Source organism: Fusarium flagelliforme (assembly GCF_020744385.1).
Source record: "Fusarium flagelliforme strain FIESC 12 MPI-CAGE-AA-0113 chromosome Unknown B0J16scaffold_1, whole genome shotgun sequence".
Lineage (NCBI taxonomy): Eukaryota > Fungi > Ascomycota > Sordariomycetes > Hypocreales > Nectriaceae > Fusarium > Fusarium flagelliforme.
The window spans coordinates 1,147,818-1,165,214 of record NW_025763503.1 but is presented as its reverse complement, the minus strand read 5'-3'; the positions used below and the strand labels follow the sequence as shown (position 1 = coordinate 1,165,214).

Here is a 17,397-nt window from a genome sequence, read left to right as displayed (position 1 = left end):
CACGCTTCCCTCGACAACTTCATGCTGAGTGAGCATTAACGAAATGGCTCCAGTCCGTCGGTATCTCAGAATATCCAAATACTCGGTCCTTGAGTGCCGAATTTATCTCGATAATCCCGCTCTAGCTCAGTCATGGCTACTCAATCCTCGGAATCCAATATTGCCAAAGGTTATTGAGAGCATCCGTCCTTTAGTCCTACCAAAGCTTCGTGAAGAGAAAGAGAGAATGATGAAGAAGAAGAGCAAAAAGAAGAGTATCAAGGATGTGATCGTCTCTGGTAAGTCCATCCTTTATGCTGGACGGTCTATTCAACAGCTTATCTTGCTTAGATGAATTTGAGGTCTCCATATTCTTGACAGAAACAAGCACAAGACACTCTCTTATTTACAGGACCAAACATTTCAGGGACAAGCTGCCACCAAAGCTGGAGTCTAACTCGTCGAAGCTTATCGGAGAGACGGACAGCGTTCCTGTAGATGTTGACGATGAATTTCGCGCCCCAGTTCTACAAGAGGAGGATGAGGATGAAGTGAGACTGTCAGATATTCCAATTGCCGAAACAACGACACGACGGAGCAAGCGCCAGAGAGGGACAGTAGACCCGGATCAAGAAGATTCTGAGGCTTTTGAAGATGATGAAACAGCCTCGGCCATTGAAATCGACTCAGACACGGAGGCGCCCCCACACAAGAGACCCCGGGCCCAGGAGGACGACGGTCTCGACACAAACGACGACAAAAAGAAGCTTGTAATGGATGTATCATATGAGGGATTTGCAATCTACGGCCAGGTGCTGTGCCTCGTGGTCAAGAAGAGAGCGAGCGCTGCAGCCAGCAACAGCAGTGGGGTCGCAAAAGGCCGACCAGAAGGTCAAGCCATGATGGAAAATTGGATATCGTCGACCCAAGTGCCGGTTGGAGAGGACATCCCATAACCGATCACGATTATAGTTTCTTCGATGTGTCGAAAACTCCGCGCATGCAAGCAGAATGTCTCAAAAGCATATCAACCAACATGACGTCCCAGAATGGCGTGACCATGCATGCAATCACAGTAGCAGGTCGACGAGAGCTGACCCGAATACTGGGGTTGACGGACGGGAACTGCGGATACGGCCGCCAGATCCCTGAAAGGTGTTCGAGCTGGCTGCGGGCGCCAGAAGTAGACGGACTCCCGTCATGATCAGTCTTGCAAATTTGCCAATCACAGACGGTGGCCGAAAATCATCGCAACGGTCAGGTTAGTTCAATTGGGCACATTTCGATCTGCTGCTTAGCCTCAATCGAAGCTTTTGACGAGGGATAGTATCATGGCTACGGCCCACCTTGACCAGGTCGCTTAGACATCACCGTCAATTGTCGGCCTTGATATCTCTTGGCATCTATCAGGGCATGGGTCGAGGATAAACTCGGCACGGCGAGAAAGATCTGGAGTCGAAAAAAACACCAAACCCCTGCTGCGAGCTCCATTGTGATGCTGGGTTAGGTGCTATTCTCCTACATGGCTGGGTCGTAAATTGGACCACAGTAGCGCGAGTATGGGCAATATCAGAGCTTGGCTAAGCGTATGTCTCAGTGATATGACAAGCGAATATCTCTACAAGCCTGGTAACCGGAGGAGTTACTCCAAGTTTCGTGTATATGCCGCAATTGCTTTCGGCTCTGTGTTTGCGTATCACCAGACATACCCTGGCCTTGTCCGGTGGCATAATGGGTCTTGTTGAGTGCAATTGAGGCTTTTTTTATTGTATCCTAGTCTTGTTGTAAGACCTCGGTAGAAATATCAACAGCATTGAAGAGTTTGTTTAAGCGAGGGTTCTATTGTGAGGGTTGAAAGCGGGCGTTGAAGAGGCCCTGCATCGATGATCCCTAGTCCAATATTTCGTGAGAGACCGGATACTCGGAGGTCAATTCACTGCCGACAAAAGCATATTCATTGTAACCCTACAGTCGATCACATATCAATTGTTTAAGCTAGGCAATTATGAATGCAGTTCATAACGTTAAGACAGGTTGAACCCTAGAAAGGCAGCCATTATTAATTGTGCATGTCTCAGACCCTACGGTGAGGCTGGCTGGGAAATTGAATTGATATTTGACACCCAACAACCATGCCAGCCACAGTGACTAAGAGGCAAAGTAGGCTGAGCCTAAATCTATTGACATAATATTCCGTAGTAGTGTCTAATTTAGGACTCGAGCTTTTTAATTATAGGGTAGTAACCGTAGACACGGAAAGTTTCGTCCGTTGGTTTCAGTAATTCGTTGATTATACGAACAGGATACTAGTAGTGCTACTGTACTGTACTCAGCTAATAGCGAAGAGCACATATTACATACACCATTACGAGGCCATGTAGATCATGAAACTACAAAGAAAGGAGCTGAGGTTACCAAGAGCTGATTTATGACAGAATCATCCAAGGCTGAGCTGATATAACAGCCGTTTTGGCGTGGTACAAGTATTGCGGATACGGATACGTTACCTTGGGCGTCTTGATGTAAGTCCTTGGGAGTCATACAGAACAAACCCCCGTGAACTTGATTTGCAAGACACGGGAGGTTCGGAGTTTGTGGTCACAAGATACATACCGAAAGCATCATCACGATGGATGATTGTCATTGTCCCCTGGTGCCTGGTACCTTGTGCCTGAGATGGAGGGGGCGTTTCTGTGAAGCTGAGCAGCCGCTGGCAACAAAGTTGCGGTATGAACCGGCACCAACAGCATAATCTTGCCGGTTGTCTTTGTTGAATGTCTCAAAGATATGACTGTATTGAAACATCCCGAAGACGGTGTCTCAGACAATGGATATCGAAATGGGTGTGGATGACATGCCTAGTACAGTAGCAGCTAAACTACTACCACTAATCAACTAACATCGAGTAACCCCGCAACCGTGCGATGACAAACTCAAGCAAGGATCATGGAAAGCTTCGTGGAGTTAAGTTGCAGCAGTTTGATAGAGTTGAGTTAGGTAGAGTGAGGGGAAGTCCTCGCTGAAACCTGTGTTGTAAACTCGGTGAGCTAGGTTCATGTAGCCAGCCGTGGTACCAGTGGTGGTTGTACCTTTGTGTCTGAAGGGACAATGAGAGTTGGTGACATGGATATTGCACTTGTTTGTTAATTCCTTGCAAGATGCATCCTTGCTTTTTGCATGCCTACAGATGTTTGTTCTTTGTTTTACACGCCTCCTCCTTCGTTGCCCTGCCCTGCCCTGCCTTGCCATACCCTGTCTGCTCTGCCTTGCATATGACTCTTTGACACTGCCCACCGGTATAACGGCATGATGTGTGATATATACGCAATTCTTCATCAGCATCAGCAGTAAGATCCGGTTATCAATACGTGGGCATCCTCTTACCGTATCAAACCCCTCTTTTTGGTTTGGCCCGGCCTATTACCTCTCGGCCGGGACTCACGTTGACTGTTTGTGACTGTCGTGGCATCATACAGTTGAGCTTACAGTCATACTCATGCATGCATGCATTTGCATTCGTTATCATGACATCGCATCGCTTCCCTTTCCCCATACGGAGGATCTGCTGCTGCCAGACCGGGGCCTTGGGTTGCTTGGGTGCTTGGACATGCGAAACATGGCCCTTTCGATATCTGGGATTCTGTACGTCTCAGCCTTCCAGGCTTTCTTTGGACAATCCCATGGCTGTGGCAGGCATCACACCAACTGATCTGCTGTGCCACTACTAGTTTCTGGTATATGGCATGGTTGCAGTGTAGAGTTGATCAGGCAGACATACCATGGGATACTGTTGTATCTGGTTTCACTTATGCCGTGTCTTGTCCTGTCTTGACTGCCTGCTTCTACCTGGTGTTGCCTTGCCTTGTTTTGTTTTACCTTATCATGGTTGCTAAGACTTTGAAGCTTGCTTGCTTGCTTGAGCTTGAGCTTGAGCTTCCCCTCATCCGGTCCCGGCCCCGGCCCCCTCAACGATATAGCTCATTACCTAACTAAGCATAAGAGGTCATGCTGGATGATGACTTTGCAGACCGGTTATTCGTTACCACTCCAATTGAGTTCGGAACCAATAATGATCTCCAGAAAATAGGGCGCCGTTGCAGACTTTACTTCACCGTTGGGTTCCAAGGTGGACTAAACTACGGGTTGCTGCAGCACATAGACTGCAGTAAGTCTAGCGCGCTGGAGGATTCGCCAACTCAGCATCCATATCTATAGTATCATAAAGGACCATGCATGAACTTGTGCGGGTTGTTGCTTGCAAATGACATCTCGTGACTCCCTTTTGCAGGCTTTAGAGTACATTAGTCTTTAGACCTAAAAAGATCGACCTAATCTCAGATCCTTTGGCCGTTGTTAGTGGCCGCCTGTTAGTTCGTTCTCACCACCAACCACACAGACGACACCACACGTCTCGCATTAATCTCGATTCTCGCATATACATAACCTCAAGTTGACCGCCAGTTTCTGACCCTCGACTACATGCATAATACACCATAGCATAGTTTAGCCGGATCGTGGAGAATGACGCTGAGTTGACCGAGACATTCTCAAGCTATACCTTGCAGTCAATATGGAGATAGTCCCCGCTCATCAAAGGCCAAGAATATTAATCAGTCGATTTGACTGTGATAGCAGGTACAGTAGTTCGACACTAGTTGATCACATCTGTGTTATCGTCAGTCATCATATGTTGATACTGGTGTAATAGTCAGGGTTCTATGACATGGTTTCTCGCGTCCTCGTCTTTCTCACAGGCAAACCCCACGATCTGCAACGCATCGAGTTACATCCGTTTCTGTGAACGTCCTGTCATTTCTCCGCAACGACGCAGAGACGCATCTCCCGTATCCATCACCGCATTCCTCAAACACGTCCTTGTCGGGCAGAATTGCATCTCGTCTAGTTGGACCCTCGACCCTGAACAACAACAACAAAATGTCGCACGCAGGAGGTCGATCGACGCATATCTAGGACCCGCAGCGGGCCGATCTGATACTCAGTCGCTAACAACATCCCCTGTCATAACCTATCCCTCGCGAGTTGAAAGCTCCCTGTAATCTATCACGATCCATCCATCTGCATTCTGATTCCCCAAGGCGCACACTTGAGTTGACACGGCTCATACACATGTGCAACTACTATACGAGTATACAACCACCAACAGACACACAACCCATCATCAGCTGAATGCCGATCATGATATGATCAACCAACAAAGTCTCAGAACAGAAGATCAGGACAATGCGCAGTATAGGAGGTTGTAAGCGTCAGTGATGTTCGGTTCGTACCCAACTAGGTAATTCGGAGCATGTCATGCACGCTGACGTTTGGAGAGCAGAGTGCACTGAAAGTCTGCAAAGCATTGATACTACAGCACGCAATGCACAAAGGGATGCGCTAATAACCCCAGCCGTGCTCTTGCCTGCCTGTAAACTTTGCAACAAACTGTATGTAGTCCACCGGAAACATCTGGGTATCTGTAGAACTGGGCAGGCTGCGCACAAAGTCCCCTGCGCTGCAGTATGACTCCCAAAGCGATAGGGCCGCAGGGGATGCGACCAAGCCTTGCTCAACAGACAAGACATATCCCTATGTAGGCGTCACCAGTCGCGGAGGAGGACTGCAGTCCGACTTGTTGAGCAAGGGCTATCTTGGAAGGTGGTCAAGATAGAGAGTCCTCAAATGGCAATGCCAGTCACAACCCGTGTCAGTCTCGGAGTCTAGAGACTGGCCGTTTCTTGCGGCTGTATCTGTAGTTGAAATGCATGCCGAGATGCATTGCCTTGATCGAGTATATACCAACGTGGAGATAGCTGCATGTTTGATGAACACCTCATATAAAATATGCAGCTCATGGTCCTATCCGAAAGGGACCGTGCCCCCTGCGATGATAACCTTGCGAACCATCACCACGTGCAAGGGTTACTGGGGGTCTTGGTGTGAACCCTCGCTCATAAGATGTTGCAGCTGCAGAATAGTGGTGAGCCAAGAAATACTGCAACCGAGGCATCGCAGCAGGTTGAGCACATTACCAGTTGAACCTGGATAATATGCACATGATATGTATCAAGTATGAGCCCACAATGTATGTATGTACTATGTAGTGGTGGAAGAAGTTGTTTCGTCAACACCACAGTTTCATAGTGTGAGCGGCGGAAAAACTCGCATGTCTCAGAACCAAAGACCCGCCCGCAATTGTTGTAGGCAGCGAGAATAATCGGAAATATCGGCCAAGTAAGAGTAAGCACGGATAACTTCAAACAAAGGAAAGAAAAAGAAAAGTGACAAAAGAGTCCCGTCACTCTGGGCGCAGTAGCAGTTGGGTTACATCGTTGGATCGATTAGAGGTTTCTCTCACAGGGAAAGAAATACGCCACGTAAGATTGTTTGTCCCAATCAAGAGACTCGATGAGTGACTTTGACCGCTCAAGTCAGCCTCCAGATTCAGGGCATTGTCGCCAAAAATACATACTACGGTAACATCAGCATCAGCCTCGCATCATTTCCCCATGGCAGGGGGTTGGACATTGAAGAGTCCGTGGGTGCATGATAGGTGTCAATAATAATCAGGCATCCCTAATCCATGTTGCGGCTGGCTGGCTTGAGATAGCAACGGTCCAGACCAATAGCTGAACCATGAAGGTGTCCAAGAGGACCGAAAGAATACGGTAATAGTGACAATCTCGGCTTCAAGGCTGCGTGGCCAAGACCTAGACAGCTTCATCCGGATCATCGATTCTCGATACTCATCGATGCCAATAATATCTTGTTTCAGAGCATGGAACTTGTCAGAAGCCTTCATCAATGCTCCGATCAATCAGGTTTCTTTCCAGGTAATTCCCCATCCGTGCACCTGCAATCAGATCACAAACATACGTGTCCAGGTGTCGTCGTTGGTTCGGTCGGGATGCGGGAGCATTGAAAGGGGGCTTCGTATCAAGCTGACGACTTTGAAACTGAGACACACGCTGAAGCCTGAAGCTCAATGTACAGAGGGTACCGTACCGTGTTGTACCTGTTTCTCCATGCCCGTCAGAATGATGGACACGAACTGGTGCTGGGATCGTCAGGGGAGCGCCACACTGCGCCATCGTCATACACATCCCCCTGGATCCCACGTGGAGAGAGTCTAGAGCGAGAGAGCGAGAGGGTGCGACAGTGCATGCCCCTGGGGAACTTGAGTCTTGTGGCTTGATAACCTTGTACAATAAGCTGAAAGGTCCATACGGATACGTATATCCATACATAGTAACTGTATCGATAAGGTGCACTCCGTACCTGGGGATGCTCAAGTGGCGCCTCCAATTGACTTCTGTGGCTGGCAGCTGAACTCGATCAGCCAACCATTGCTTTTGATAATGAGCATCTGTGGGCTTTGACCTCTTCTTTCGAGGGACTCTTTGTCTTTGCAATGCTACCGTCAGCACAATAGTTAGTGTTTGCTTATTATAGCCACTCACTCTCAGGCTGAATTGAGATAACACATAAATATTCAGCCAGGCTGAGGTTCAAGGTTCGAGGCCAGCCGAGTGTTACCATCGATATGTCACTGACATGATACGGAAATGGGATTGTTGTCTTTGAGCGGAGTCGACCGAGGACTCGGCTCAGCTATTCTGAGATGAGACAGTGGAAGTAAGTTTTTTCATCAATCACGATGCGATGCTCCGAAAGTCGGCCACTTGGTTTCCAAACTGACTAGAAACCGAGAGATTGGTTCTGACATGTTGATGATGACTCCATCATAGGCACGGGCCAGTAATGGGGTATAGAGTCTTGACACTTGCGGCACTTGACCTCAAAGTCAAACATCACGAAAGATCAGAAAGGGGCCGACTCCGTAACCTTTCGGCATTATAACAACACGAAAAGAGGGGATGCTAGCACTCAAAATCAGGTTCTCAGCTCGTGGTGACCCGGCAGAGGCGTCAAGACGGTCTTGCCAAGCCGTGTTAAAGTCCGACCGCTTGGATGAGTTCAACGGTTTGTGGGAAGACGAACACCACAGAGACTGGCTGGCTACAATTTTAGGTCAGAGTGTCTAAGTCTTTGACCTAAGCCTCATCAGGAGCCGAGGCACGGCGTCTCCGTGATACAGGTACGCAGCATCATCAAGCTTAACTGTGACTGGTCCATCAACCCAAAACACGCTTGAGACGGGTTACGGTGATCACTGATCCCTGTTCTGAAGAGGACAATTGGGTCGGCCGCTTTCATCTCGGTAAACCTGGCAGCCTGGTCTGGTTACCACTGGCTTGGTACCGTCAGCGGAACGGACATACGGAATACGTACCTTTGAGTTGGTGTTGCTCGGACAAAACTACCGAGAATGGCAGATTAGACGTTGCTTCTGCGTCAGATGATCAGAGACGTACCAATAATCTGACAGATATTGGGTAGCGTAGCATCAAAGGAAGACCTCATGATTGATCGTCTGCAGGCATTCTCTTTTGACAAGACGTGACAGACTGAAATCAGGGACAGATACGAACCTGAAACCCATTGGTCAACAAGATATTCTCTTTCTCTGATCGGTGAATTGATTGTTTGATCAGTAAGCGGATTCATAGTCCGATCACAATTTGCCTCTAGTTCATGAAGATCAAAGACTATCTTTGTTCTCAGCGCAACTAATTCCGCCCTTTCGTCCGGACCCTGAATAAGGTGAAGATCAATAACCATTGCAAAACAAGCGGTCTCGTGTCTCGTCTCCATATTGTTTCCAGTCAAATTTGCCACCATTCCCACTTTCTGGGATTCATTAATTAACATTTTCCAAGTCGGTGAAGCAAGAGAAGGTGAAGCAGATCCCAAGACCCGGCGGTCTGGAACAGAGTACGGGGTCTTCATCTTAGAACCCCGGATTAAAAAGGAAATACATTCGCAGCTACCGTAGCATTCGATAGCGCAGAAGAAAAGAAAGAACAAATAGAACTTGGTAATAGTGCGACAAATCCACCTGGTTTCGAGTTTTTTTTGTGGTTTTTTGTGGTTTTAGAATCGTCATCATCGGCTTGAGATGGGATGAAACTCGAGTGCCATGGTTTAGTGTCTCCAGCCTCGCCATGGATCAGGCCCTTTTTACTGTTGTCGTCCACTGTATTTCACTGCCGGCGGCCTACAATAACCTCAAACTCCAGCGCCCAGTGGCCCTCTAAGGACCGTTGAAGCCGGCTTATGTTTGCCGCTAGTGTTGAGTTTGCCACCACCCGTTCATTTAGTCAGGGGCACAAACACAAAATATCCTTTTGGAGGCAAATTATCTGGAGATGTAAGAGATTAGCTGAAGGGGGCTTGCATTGCATACGTCGCCCGTCCCGAGATCTCATGTTTCCAGTTATTGAGGCTGCAAAGAGAGACTTTGTGGAGAGATTATTGCTTAAAGGGATGAATAGGTCAAACTGTGGTCAATGCAGGGTCCAGGGATGTAATTTCCCAACAGAAGCATGACATAGGAGAATAAAGAATTCTGTCCTCTACGGCATTGACCGATAATCCGAATATGGGGACGGAACGAGATGGGATCAGTCAGCACACAATCCAAACAGTGGAGGTCTAGGCAAGACAAAGACAAGACAAGGCTGGCGGTCTGAAGAATCTATTCACAAGGGGGCACGTGCTCAGATTATTTTTGCAGCCATTATTATTGACTCCATTCATTTGCAAGAATAAAAGTTTTATGAAAATTGCAGGGGCTTCTCATTTGACAGAGCCACACTTGGGGACACACCCTCATCTCAGCATGGACCAACTACCAAAGAAGATCCATTTTGGATGGTCCATTAATCTTTGACCAGTAGACCAGCTACTCAAGCAACTTGTACCGACCGACCGACCGACCGTTGGACAACTCAACTGTATTGATGGATACGGTTCGATTCTCGCCAAGAGCTTCATGACGCCCAAGCCGTAAGTTGGGCCGTGTAACCTGTAACAGATGCCCAAACATACGGGATGTCGTGCATGAAAATACTGTTTTTGACTGTCAAAGTGGGAATTCTTCTGTATGAGCGGTCTACATCTAGGTAGAAGACCCGGTATATGGGGAACGGTTACTATGCAATGCAAGGCAAGGCAAGTCTATCACATACCGCAGCAATGCATCGCGAGCGTCTAAACGGACAACGCATCAGAGATAACTGAGACAAAGGGTCTTTTAGTAAATCCCTGTGTTGGCGTTGGCGCTGGCATTAGCATTGGCATTAGCTACGAGTCCGTCTCACATGTTGCAGTTGGACTTGATCAAAATAAGAGTGACCCAAACTGGCGGTAAGATATTACAACACACAGACAGAAGCCGAGATGGTATTTTCAGCCGCGCCCTAAACCAAAGATAGCCAACCACTGAGAGGTTAGATATTCATTCATTCATACTGTCCATGGAGAGGCATCATCGTTGAGCGCTAAATTACGTCGTACTCTACTCCATAGATGAAATCAACGTCCGAGCTTGGCTCTAGAAGAAAATCCCAACCTTCGAATGTTCTTTGGAAGGAATCGAAGGTGTCCGGGCTCTTTGTCGGTGTGTTTAGTTCAAGTTCCAGTTATCGTGGGTTGCTGGTCCATCCTCATTTTCGGTAATCGCGGACATCCATGCGTCAGCCTCGGCCAATACTGACGCCTCAAATTTGTGTCTGGAACTTCCGAACGTCTCCAGTTTATGGAAGCTATCGAAGGTTTCGTAGAACAATCTCCAATTTACTCTACAAGCAACAACCTGGACCAGGCGTTCGATTAAGTTCGGAAAACTCGGGGTCCTCTCTTGGAAGCCTTCACGGACCATGGCATGAATCATTATTGCAACCATCTCTGAGATCTTCCCAATGCGAAACCGAACTGGTGGAGACAACCTCACATGGTTGGAATTGCGACATGTTGATAAAGGACCCCTATGAAGTCATACCAATCCATCAAATGATGATCTCGACCGTGTTCGATGCCCGAGCTCTTCGCTTCGCAACGCACAGTCACAATCGCGGTGAGATGAGGTCTTTTTTGCAGTGCATGCAGTAGAGTAGACTCTCCTAGCAGGCGTGGTCTTAGGAGAAGCGAAGATCTGCTAACCTAACCACAAGGGGGGTCAGAGCAGAAGAAGACGAAAAAGAAGAGAACAAAGTGGAGGTTTCATTTCATTAAGAGCATGCATGTCCAGTGCAACAGAATACGAATAAGCTACGGATACTTTTGTGTACACCGTTAATTAATGCTGGAACCGCCAAGACCCGGTCTGGCGAGTTGGGGATTGCAACGTCGCTCGGCAGTCAGCAAGCATCGTCATTTTGTTTTTTTCTCTCGATTTTTTTGTGCGTGTGAGTCATCGTCAAACTAAGACCCCAGATGCATGCTGAGGATTGGGGTAATAAACGGTTGGTTGGTGTTGTCAGACAGGGATACAGATCCAGTACGGTGTCACCTGCGAACCATCAATATCAGACCCTGGTTCAGTATCGAATACAGTGCAGTGAACAATTGTGAATGTGAAATCTATAGTAGGGCTGCAGTCAACTCACTACGTCTGGCTGAACTCAATAGAAACGGCACAAGACAAAAAGAAAGAGGCGGCGGCACAGCAAATCGTTACCACGCCACGCGACGTCCATGTTCATAACCATGTCGATGCTTTCAATATGCCAGATCTCTAATAAAGGAATGGCTTACAATACTACGTAGTAATGTAATCACGATGCACGTATACAAGGCTGGCAGTGCTATGCTACCTATTGCTATTTTGGTCTTCTCCGTGAGCTTAAGGAAACCTCGGAAAAGCCATGCTCAAACAAGCCAGCTGTGCCGTGTCAAGTCAGGCACAGGCACGCAGCTTACGGTAGTGCTTTGAGTGCTCTGACAATCTGCCCATTTCCCGTTGTTTACAGTTCGACGCTTCAACCGTCAGGGAAAGAAAGTAGGCCTCTCCCCATATACACTGGAATGTATTACCGGAGGCGGCCCGTCTGTCTAAGCAGTCAAGCCAATACAAGAGCTAATTTCACTGTTAAGGTTTTCCACGACACATGTCTGGTGGGTTTCCTAAGCTTAAGTGGTAAGTAGAAAAACGCCTACAAGACGGCTCGTTAAAGCGGGAGTTGTCTTGGTCTCGCTGTACCGTACCGGGCCATACTGCCGAAACCAAGAAAAGAGAAGTAACCTGAAACGAATACGTGTAATATTGTACCCTTCAGTAAATCGGCGTTTACGCTCCGTGCGTTAGTTGATCGTGTGGCATGGAATTGCCGGCGACCGAAAGGAGATGGGAATTTACCCTACAATTGCTTCGCCGTATAATGGAAACATGCCAGCCAAGACAAACAAACACGTGTTGTAAGGCCGGGATTTAGGATAAAGTCAATTCTGTCAGATCTGAGACCTTTTGCAACATGTCAGAGATCATTTGCCTTTGACTCTGTATGCCGAGGTAGATAACCAAACATCGATATGACACGAATATAGTTGAAATTGAATTTACAACGCTATCCCCCACAGTCGCAATAAAGTCTACTATGAGCTGGAAGTCTAGGCCCGTCAAACCGACAGAGCAGTCCTCTTTGGCGCCCAATCATGCAGCCGAGCTCCATAAAGTCTTATGCAGATAGAGATGCACATGCAGATACACATGCATGTAGATGTGTATCAATTATCGGTCAGTATACAGTAGTTAATTAGTTAGTTAGTTGCTGTGGACACGATGCTCGCTTCTCTTCCAGCGGTCAAGACAACAATTAATTTGGCATATCCATCGATATGCAGGCATCCTGCAGGCTCAGCCCTAATTCTTTGTTGTTGAGCGTGGCCGTAAGCTGACCCAAATTGCGGTACAGTAAGGTAAGTTGAATTTAAAATTTGGACCCATCTGTGCAACACGAACTATTCAGAGCGGTGACAGAAAAAGTTCAACATATTCGCCTCCCCCTGGCTGTCCTGGTCTCAGCTTCGCAAGGGGGCACCTCACATGTAAACGGAAACGGAAACGGGATGGATGACAGGTTCTGCTCTGCTTGGACCATCGAAATTGGACTGGACGTCATCTAAACCGAAGACTCTCCACTATGGAGGGAGCCTAAGAAGAATTGTGACCAGGGATGAGTCCTTCTACGAAAGCTTCCATGCGACGTTCCATACCAGGATTAATTGTGATAATGCTGTGGAACCGCCCCCAAGGCCCCAACAAAGAGAAGCGAAGCGGTCATGCTAGCGGCTCCTCTCTGGCTAATTTTCTTCCTGTCGCTCTTGTTTCACAGTCTTTGGGGGAACACTTGGCTGACGAGGATCAGTAGCCGTCTAAGCCGGCCAACCAAGAGTCAAGTTTGGATTTATGCCAATAATTACCTGATTTGGCATGAAATGGATAACTTGGTGTATGGGATGGACAAAGAAGAATAAACGGTTCGGTAGCCGGACTGGATGGAATGAATCAGTCAGTTTAGTCTAGATTTTCCCACGAGGAAGAGCAGAATTTTTGGTCTAATACTAGCAGCCCGGTCCAGTTAAGTTGATGGCGGGGAACTGACAGACAGGAACTGAACGGGTTTCATTTTCCTGTTTGTGCGCCTCTACGGCGGAGGCCGCTCTGCTAAGATTGACTGGCGTTTGATAGCGTCAAGATACAGTATTATACAGTATCTTTCTTACAGCAAAAACCAACTGCAGGAAACTGCATGGACAAGAACAAGAATTCACAGTAGTATAGAGCCTGCTTTGTTGTTGTGTTGTAGTCCTTGTTGTACTGCATTGGCAGCTTACCAGGTAGACAGCCCAGCTGATCTACCCAAGGTCCAATAAGAGGCTGATAATACGCCGCACCAAGCAGATAATCGTCATAATGGCATTTACAAAGATCCTCCGCTGTTGCTTTTTTGGGGTCTCCCGGCATTCAAAAGTCCAATTGGCGTTTGGCCTGCAGTATTCTGTCAACTAATAGAATAGACCCCTATCACTTAATGCTGTGCTGTACAAACCGAAACTAATTTGCATGCAGCAGAATCGGTGAAGAACAATCAGGCTGGGCTATGGATGCATTGCATTGTGCTACTGTATGAAAGGGGATACGGTAACGGATACGTATGTAGTAATTTCATTACGGAGCGTAGATACGGGGTCAAGGCAAATAATGAAGTGCAATTAATTAATCAATTATTGAACGCACAGGTGGATTCCATTCTATTCTGTGCTGAGTTGTGCGACAGGGGGGCATATTACAGTACTGACTGACCTGGACCTGGACCTGACCTGGTCTGAGGTGAGCGGGCAGGTCAGTCAGTCTATGCTCGCTATTATGCTATGCTCTTATCGTGTTTCAATTTCCCTAATGTTCTATTTTCATTTCTACGTAATATTCTATTTTGGCCATTGCATTACTTACTAATCCCTGCTCTCCTTTCTCCATCGTTTTAGTTCCAGCTCAGTCAAGACGAGACGAAAAGAACAGGACAGGACAGGAGGTGTATCATGTTTATCGTATTGTCCATATCAATCTGATGCGGTGTAAGAGAATGATATTATAATGGAGCCATTTGACTGGCCGCTTCGCTTGAGAGACAGAGAGGAGTCTCGTCTGTCTTGCTTCAGGTTGTAGGTCAGGTCAGGTACCTAGGGTCAAAGTACCTCGACTGACGTATCTACATTTTTTTCACCCTCGTACGAGAGAGACAGACCTTTTCTTGCCTAGTCTGCCCTGGCCTGCCCTGGCCTAGCCCAACCTGAGAGGGGGTCAGGGTGTGTGCTACAGTATGAGCGGGGCGTTCATGTTCATCAGGCTGATGGGCGTGTCTTCACCCCATCCCCTCCGTTTTGTGAACAGCACACCCCCTGTATCCAGAAGTGGTGCCCTGTGTCTTGCGCCCTGGCTGCCCGGGCTGGGCTGCTTCACTTCAGATTACCTTTGACTTTGGCTAACTAGGTGAGAGAGCTGGGCTGGAGGCACAAACATCAGGGAATACAAAAAGGGCAGCGACCTCCCTCTTCCCCACGACCAAAAAGATCACTCTCATCATCGACTCAACAAGAATCTTATCTATTCACTGCAGTCTAACTCTAGCTCTACTCTCTTACACACGAGCACTTACACACACAACAACTCTATCTACTTACAACCGAGCTACTACTACTCGGTTATCTCATCAACTACTCGAAGCTTTTATACTTCAACTACAACAAACAAACCATCAAGATGCCTGCTCAACGACCTTCGCAGCTTCCTCCTTGCCCCGGCCCTCCTCCTAGCCGCCCTCTGCCTCCTCTGCCCAAGCGAGGTTAAAGCAGATCGACAATTATTCGACGGCATACCAACTCTACAACCAACATGACATAACATTATCATCGTCATGATACTCTACCGCTCTTGGCTTCAGTTACACAGCATCAACAAGGAACCAACCAGTTGCATCTTATGCACATGCGAACTCCAACTCGAACCCCTCATGCATCTAATTAATCAACATGATACTTGGTTCTGAGAGCTGCAAGTCAACTGCAACACCACCACTACATCACATCATCACATCATCTCGACTGGTTCAGCCGTCGAATCAATCAACCTGCTTCCACCGGAAAACTTCAGCAACCACCACAATCTGTCCCTTTTGGCTGGACCGACCGGACTCTTTCTTCACCTTCACTTCTACCGCGTGCGCCTTTCGCAAACAGCGCATCACCGTTACAATACCCTTTACTACACTATCTAATTATCTTACACCTTTTTGAACCAACTTCTCTACTTCGTTCAACAACTTATTTGGGAGGAATATCAACATCACTTTTTACTTTATGTTCCACGGTCTTTCAGGAACTGTATCAATAGACAGGGCATTATCACGGCGTCTCAACAACATACACCACACTTCTATCAGTGCGAGTGTTTTGGACTTATTATTGGTTTTACGATGAATACGTCGGGTTGGGAACATAGAATTATCATTGGGGAGAGGGAAGCAAACCTCGAATCCCTCAGGAGCAAATGGGAATTATGTCCACTGATCACTCAGTGTTGACGGGAATGGAGAACGAGATACCATGTTTATTATTACTACAATCAATCAATCAATGCACTACGCAATGAACACTCTAAAAACTGTCTTGTCTTCAATATCTTGTGAAATGTCTTGGCCCCTTTCTCTGCCCTGATTGAGAATATTAACTTTTTAGTTCCTGGCCTTTGTTTCTTGGCGAACCGATGGATCCTCGTTAGTGACGCCTTGTTAGGAATTGGAAGCGAAAGCGAATTGCAATACAGTACCCATCCATTCTTGATTATTGCGTTACTCAAAATTAGGTACGGATACAGTACCTACTGTCACTAACCCCTGTTCTGTAAATAGTGCCTCGTGATCGTTGCTTTACCCTTGCTCATTAAGTTGATTACTCTGCTACTCTGACTCTCCCTTGCGTCGCTATTATCTTACCATAAGCAAAGAGAACTAATTAACAATTAATAATATACGCCGGAATTTACAATTGCCGCTCGCTTTCATTCCCAACATGAGAAACCCCGTCGCCTTCGCCCTTTGAACCACCTGCGCCGCGCATTTGCAGCGTCGATCAGAACGGCTGATGCTCGCCTCAACAACTGAAACTCACAGGGCCCCCCTTAAACAAGGGCTTTTGAATATCCATTGCACCACACATACACATACACATCATCATCAACTCATAGGGGGAAAATGTCTGATAGTAATGTTAAAACGTCTACTGTACTTGTCGGACCCGAAAACGCCGTGGCTTGAAAAAAACCTCCTCCTATTCCCAAACTTGGAACTGTCTCCGGAGCGAGGGACGATCGATTGACAGTCGTCATCCTTTTAGCTTATTTAGAGAGAAAATGGCTTTTTTTGCTACCAGTTTCACTCAAGAGGCTAATTTGATCTCCCCCTAAGTTATCTTAGTAGCTCTTAGCTTCAGTAGCAAGGCAAGGTAAGGCAAGGCAAATCACTTGTCTTTGTCGTTGTCTCAAGCCTTGGATTTGGATCGGAGGGATGGCCGAGGCCAATTACACAGATAGGTTGAAATAGTGTTTCTGTTTCTTTCTCAACACCGTCCCTGAATTGGCGTGACGCCAGCCGGATCTTTGTCTCATCCGCAATAGGTTTGTTGGCCGAGTCTCTCCATAGTCCATACTGTACAGTAACTAAATGGTTGGTTGGCTTGACTTGTTAGTGGTGGTTTAGATCCTCCCAAGTCCAAGGCCCAGGGCTACTCTAGTCAATGTTTGCTCCTGTCACCAACGTGTTGGTATGAGGATTGATTGGTACCCCAAGTTACCCAGCTGATGAAGAAGAAAACCCAAGTTCGTGGTACTGGAGTCTTTGGGCTTGCACTAGTTTCCTTGTTTGCTTGCTTGCCTGCCCGCTCTCTTGTTTCTCACAGGAAGAGCAACAGGATCATCAGTTGCCCGAAAAAGGTAATATTGCATCTTGATCTGGGATGAAA

At 47.3% G+C, this 17,397-nt stretch overlaps 1 protein-coding gene across 1 annotated transcript; it reads left to right on the top strand.

Annotated features, from left to right (window-relative positions):
- The first annotated feature begins 88 nt into the window (after nucleotides 1–88).
- On the top strand, nucleotides 89–1,236 carry B0J16DRAFT_5038 (uncharacterized protein). The gene has a single exon (XM_046133948.1). It carries the CDS (start codon nucleotides 294–296, stop codon nucleotides 933–935), a length of 642 nt encoding a protein of 213 aa, XP_045988367.1. The 5' UTR covers nucleotides 89–293; the 3' UTR covers nucleotides 936–1,236.
- Nucleotides 1,237–17,397: the final 16,161 nt, after the last annotated feature.